Source organism: Rhamphochromis longiceps, linkage group LG7 (genome assembly GCF_057381845.1).
Source record: "Rhamphochromis longiceps isolate RC_006_pf linkage group LG7, R_longiceps_female_GT1.1, whole genome shotgun sequence".
NCBI classification, from domain to species: domain Eukaryota; kingdom Metazoa; phylum Chordata; class Actinopteri; order Cichliformes; family Cichlidae; genus Rhamphochromis; species Rhamphochromis longiceps.
Genome location: NC_140563.1, coordinates 70,294,405 through 70,300,158, shown reverse-complemented (window position 1 = coordinate 70,300,158; position 5,754 = coordinate 70,294,405). Strand labels below are relative to the sequence as shown.

At 55.7% G+C, this 5,754-nt stretch overlaps 1 protein-coding gene across 1 annotated transcript; it reads right to left on the bottom strand.

The window, feature by feature from the left end:
- Nucleotides 1-1,594: 1,594 nt before the first annotated feature.
- Nucleotides 1,595-3,998, bottom strand: LOC146666948 (uncharacterized). Its single transcript, XM_085411004.1, has 3 exons — nucleotides 3,036-3,998; nucleotides 2,094-2,969; nucleotides 1,595-1,744 (listed from the first exon to the last, which is right to left on the bottom strand). Exons 1-3 carry the CDS (start codon nucleotides 3,996-3,998, stop codon nucleotides 1,595-1,597), a joined length of 1,989 nt encoding a protein of 662 aa, XP_085267130.1.
- Nucleotides 3,999-5,754: the final 1,756 nt, after the last annotated feature.

Sequence of the window (5,754 nt, the reverse complement as noted above, 5' to 3'; positions counted from 1 at the left end):
CGTACTGACCCGCGGTGAGCTACCTGACGCTACGGCGGGCGGTGCCGCCTGGGGAGCCGGGCTGGGCGGCTGGGGATTCCCTGGTTGCGCATTTCCCTCCAGCGGTATTAACTGCGCCACCGCCAGGGTCAATGCGGCGACATCCTGCCGTAGCTGCCCGAGCATTTGTTCATGGCGGGCCAGCGCGGCTTCCTGGGCGGCCAGAGCCCGGCCCACGGGGTCCTGTCCTGCTGAGTCCATAATGGCTGGATCGTTCTGTTAGGGGTTCCGAAAGAGAATCAGGCGCAGGCCAGGGTTTTCCTTTAAGCGAAGGACAGTGCGTTTATTTACAGTGAACACATACACCAAGTGGCTATATACAACGTGCAGGGGAAACGGGTCCGGGTCGCCAGGGTCCGTGGGAAACAGGGTTGGGAGAAGGGTGTTCCACACTTTCTGTACAAAACGTTCCTGTCATGAATCGTTGTGCGGCAGGCGGGAGTTGGACCCAAAATGCAGGACTCACAGACTCGAGGGAATGAACTCAAAACACAGCTTTATTTGCCGGTAGAACAAACATACAAACTAAACTAAACTGGGAAGCCACAAACTAAGAACTCACAGCGAGACACTGGGAGATCCACACACAGCATGAGGGACGACGTCACGCCGAACAGAGGGAGACGCAGACAGAAATACACAGAGGGTTAACGAGGAAAGTGGGAACACACGGGGAACACAGGTGACACTGATAATCATAACGAGACAGGGCGGGGTGAACTGAACATGACATGTACGGGCGTGAGAGTCACAAAGTAAACAGGAAGTGCACAGAGGTTCAGACAGGAGGAGAGAGAGCACGGGGAAAACACAGACATAACGGGCTGGGGAAACATGAAACAACCACAAAGGGAGACGAGGGCTCATAAATACACAGGGCACACAGGGGGGGGAGAGAGAGCACGGGGAGAACTTGGACATAATGGGCAGGGGAAACATGGAATAAAACATAAGGAGAGACGAGGGCTCACAGATACACAGAGGGGCACACAGGGGGTAAAAGCCATGAAGGGAAAACACTTAGGGAACAACACAACAGGGCAACTCAGAAAACATGGCCTAAATAAGGAACAAAATACAAACATACAAGAAAACTAAGAACACTGGGCCAACATGGCCCAGGACCATGACAGTACCCCCCCCTCAAGGGCTGGCTCCCGACAGCCCAAACCCGAAAAAACAAAAACAGAAAACAACCCACCCAGGGCGGGAGGCGGGGGACCAGGACGGAGGGACCAGAACGGGAAACAAAAACAAACAACAGAAAACACAGGAGCACATGACTATAGTCCAAATAAGGTTCAGGGGGCCGACCCAGAGCCCACAGGCACAAGAGTTCACGGGCCACACGGTCGGGGGGCCGACCAGGCGGGTGGCACAGGTGACAGAGCTGGTCCGGAGGCCGGACGTGCGGAAGGCAGCGGCGATGGCGAAGGGAGGGGGGGACGACGGAGCAGTTCAGGGGGCCGACCGCGCGGAAGGCAGCGGCGGCGAAGGAGACGACGGAGCAGTTCAGGGGGCCGACCGCGCGGAAGGCAGCGGCGGCCCTCCAGTCTCAGGCATGCTGGCCATGGCCTGGTGGGCACAGGACCAGTCGAGGCAGGACCAGACGAGGCAGGACCAGACGAGGACGAAGACTCGGAGGCCGGACCAGACGAGGTTGCAGAGGCTGAGGCTGGACCAGGCGGAGCTGCAGAGGCTGAGGCTGGACCAGGCGGAGCTGCAGAGGCCGAGGCTGGACCAGGCGGAGCTGCAGAGGCTGAGGCTGGACCAGGCGGAGCTGCAGAGGCTGAGGCTGGACCAGGGGGAGCACAGGCTGAAGCCGAAGCTGGGCCAGGCGGAGCAGAAGCAGAAGCCAAAGCTGGACCAGAAGCACAGGCAGAGGCTGGCCCAGGCGTAGCAGAAGCACAGGCAGAGGCTGGACCAGGCGTAACAGAAGCACAGGCAGAGGCTGGCCCAGGCATAGCAGAAGCACAGGCAGAGGCTGGCCCAGGCGTAACAGAAGCACAGGCAGAGGCTGGACCAGGCGTAGCAGAAGCACAGGCGGATGCAGCCAGACCAGGCGACGACGAGGCGGTCGCAGGTGGCGGCTGGACAGGCTCCTCGGGCCCTCCAGCTGATGCGGCGTGAGGCTGAACGGGCCCCTCGGACCCTCCAGCGGAGACAGGAGGCTGAACGGGCCCCTCGGACCCTCCAGCGGAGACAGGAGGCTGAACGGGCCCCTCGGACCCTCCAGCTGACGAGGCGTGAGGCTGGACAGGCCCCTCGGACCCTCCAGCGGAGACAGGAGGCTGAACGGGCCCCTCGGACCCTCCAGCGGAGACAGGTGGCTGAACGGGCCCCTCAGACCCTCCAGCGGAGACGGGTGGCTGAACGGGCCCCTCGGACCCTCCAGCAGAGACGGGCGGCTGAACGGGCCCCTCGGACCCTCCAGCGGAGACAGGAGGCTGAACGGGCCCCTCGGACCCTCCAGCGGAGACGAGGAGGTGCTGGCTGGGCTCACTGGAACCCCCAGCGGACGAGGTAGATGGCGACACGGGAGCCGCGGAGTGCTGGATGAGCTCATCCGAGCTTCCAGCAGGAGCCGATGTAGAGCCAGAGAGAATTGGGACCCCGGGCTCAACGTTAAGCTGGCTAGAAAACTGCACTGCTACGGGGAACTGGGCCAAAGGTTCAGGTGCGAGCTGAGCTGCTGGACACACGGGGACCTGAGCTGCTGGACACACGGGGACCTGAGCTGCTAACGGTGGAGAAGTAAATGACTGCACAGGGGACTGAACTGATGTCTGTAGTAACGGTGGTGGTGAGAGTGGAGTAGGTGGTGGAGTTAATGACTTCACAGGGGAATGAACTAGAGGTAGTGACGGTTGTGGTGCTGGTGGTTGAGTGGGTGACTGTGCTAAAGGAGGCTGCACTGGGGACACTGGAGACTGCACTGGGGAAAGCAGGGCTGCAGGAGGCTGCACTGGGGACACTGGAGACTGCACTGGGGACACTGGAGACTGCACTGGGGAAAGCAGAGCTGCAGGAGGCTGCACTGGGGACACTGGAGACTGCACTGGGGACTGCAGTGATGGTTGTAGTGGAGGTGTGACGGGTGGAGGAGTGGCTGAAGTGGCTGCGGGTCGGGCGGCTAGTGGCTCAGCTATAGAGCATATTAACGGCAGGGCTATGGGTTGAATGTCTGACTGAGTAGCAGCCTGAATGGCTGGGTGTAGTGATGGTGGTGGTGGAAGGGAAACAGGTGGTAGTGTGGATGACGGAACTAAGGGCGACTGAGTGGCAGACCGAACTGATGACTGAAGCGATGGTAGAGGTGAAAACGGAGCGTGTGGTGGAGTTAATGGCTGTGCTAGCGGGGACACAGGAGATGGAGCTAGCGCTTCTGGCTGGGCAGCTAAGTGAAAAAACAAAGCCCCGGAATAAACAGTCCCAAAGTCAGGAAACTCTTGATTGTCCCTTCCACTCACCACAGCTGGCAACTCAGACGTCTCGGGGTCTGGCTGTGGCGGTGGGTGTCGGCGGCGTGAATGCCGTTTTCTTCGGGAAGCCGGAGGTGCGGTGATGGAGGAAACTGGCAACGACGGAGAGATCACGGCCGGCTCCTCATCCTCCGACCACATTGCTGCGAGAAAAGCAGCGGGTGAGTGACAGTCAGAGTGGAGGGTGGATGGAGAGGAGTCCAGTGGCAGCGGCGTGGAAACGTTTCCCGATTGTGGCGGTCGCTGTTGCGGTATGACGAGCTCGCGAGCTTGTACTGTCTCCTTGGCTTTCTGCAGATTGGACAGTAGGCCCGAAAATCCTGAGAGCTCGTGAAGATGGGGATTCCCCTTGAGAATTGCCTCGATGGCGTTTATCCCAATGGACATTGCTTTAATGTCCGAGGCATGGGAAACTCGCTCCCACAGGCTGAAGATGCGGGCCAAATCGCTTTCCCGGGAGGAGCCTGCTGGGTCCATGTCTGGTGACGTCGTACTGTCATGAATCGCTGTGCGGCAGGCGGGAGTTGGACCCAAAATGCAGGACTCACAGACTCGAGGGAATGAACTCAAAACACAGCTTTATTTGCCGGTAGAACAAACATACAAACTAAACTAAACTGGGAAGCCACAAACTAAGAACTCACAGCGAGACACTGGGAGATCCACACACAGCATGAGGGACGACGTCACGCCGAACAGAGGGAGACGCAGACAGAAATACACAGAGGGTTAACGAGGAAAGTGGGAACACACGGGGAACACAGGTGACACTGATAATCATAACGAGACAGGGCGGGGTGAACTGAACATGACATGTACGGGCGTGAGAGTCACAAAGTAAACAGGAAGTGCACAGAGGTTCAGACCGGAGGAGAGAGAGCACGGGGAAAACACAGACATAACGGGCTGGGGAAACATGAAACAACCACAAAGGGAGACGAGGGCTCATAAATACACAGGGCACACAGGGGGGGGAGAGAGCACGGGGAGAACTTGGACATAATGGGCAGGGGAAACATGGAATAAAACATAAGGAGAGACGAGGGCTCACAGATACACAGAGGGGCACACAGGGGGTAAAAGCCATGAAGGGAAAACACTTAGGGAACAACACAACAGGGCAACTCAGAAAACATGGCCTAAATAAGGAACAAAATACAAACATACAAGAAAACTAAGAACACTGGGCCAACATGGCCCAGGACCATGACAGTTCCCCCTTCAATCACTCCTCTCCGCATCGGGTTCCAAAAACGATCTACACACAAAACATCGGGTTAGCAGGATAATAATAAGAAATTCTCAAGGTGAAGGTTAGCCGAAACACAAGTCTAACTGACACTGATAGCTCAACGATCCAGCGAAGACTAGTGCAGACTCGCCATCTAAGTAGTGCAGTAATCAGCTGGGATCAGCGGCCGGTGTGGTGATGAGCAGGTGTGTGGGCCAGCAGCGGGAGCCCGCAGTGAGCACCGCCGTGGCGAGAGAGAGAGAGAGTGAGAGAGAGAGGGCGAGAGAGCAAACAAACCACAAACATATTGCCCAATAGAGGATTGACCAGCGGGGCACAGGGACCATGACAAGTATGCTTTAAAAAAAAAAATCTAATTAAGCATGCACTCAGTACCCTAAGAATTATTATGGTAGTTAAACACAGTGATAGTTGTATATCACATTATATCACTTCAAACAGAGGTGATCCAGTAATGCTGCACTAATGAATTAGACTAACTATTCACTTTAGCTAAAGTTATTAAGTTAGCTAAAGAGTTGGGATGCTGTGTAAGACATAAATAAAGCTAAAACACAAAGGTTTGGACACCGTTTTGCATGTTTCCCTACTGTAGGGGTCTCTGCAAGCATACAGAGGGGCACTCTGAGAGGGTCCAAGATGACAACTTTGGAATTCTACTAGAAACAGTCGATCATATTTGTTTGTCAAAGCTGAATTCAAGGCAAACTATGCTAAATTACCGTTTTTAGCTAGCAGCTGTAATAAGCATAAAAGTTACCGTACGGCTATCATTTGTTAACATGACGCTTGTTCTTATACATGTAGTACATTTATTACCAACCTGAGAGTTTATCCGCTGGTCATTCGACATGACGAATGACTTCTGAAGTCTTAATTCAGCTCAAGACGCTGTAGATTCCCGTCAGTAACACTTTCGGTCCGCTAGTAAAACATAGTTCTATTGATCTGCGCTTGAACCGGAACTGGATGTAAGTTCCA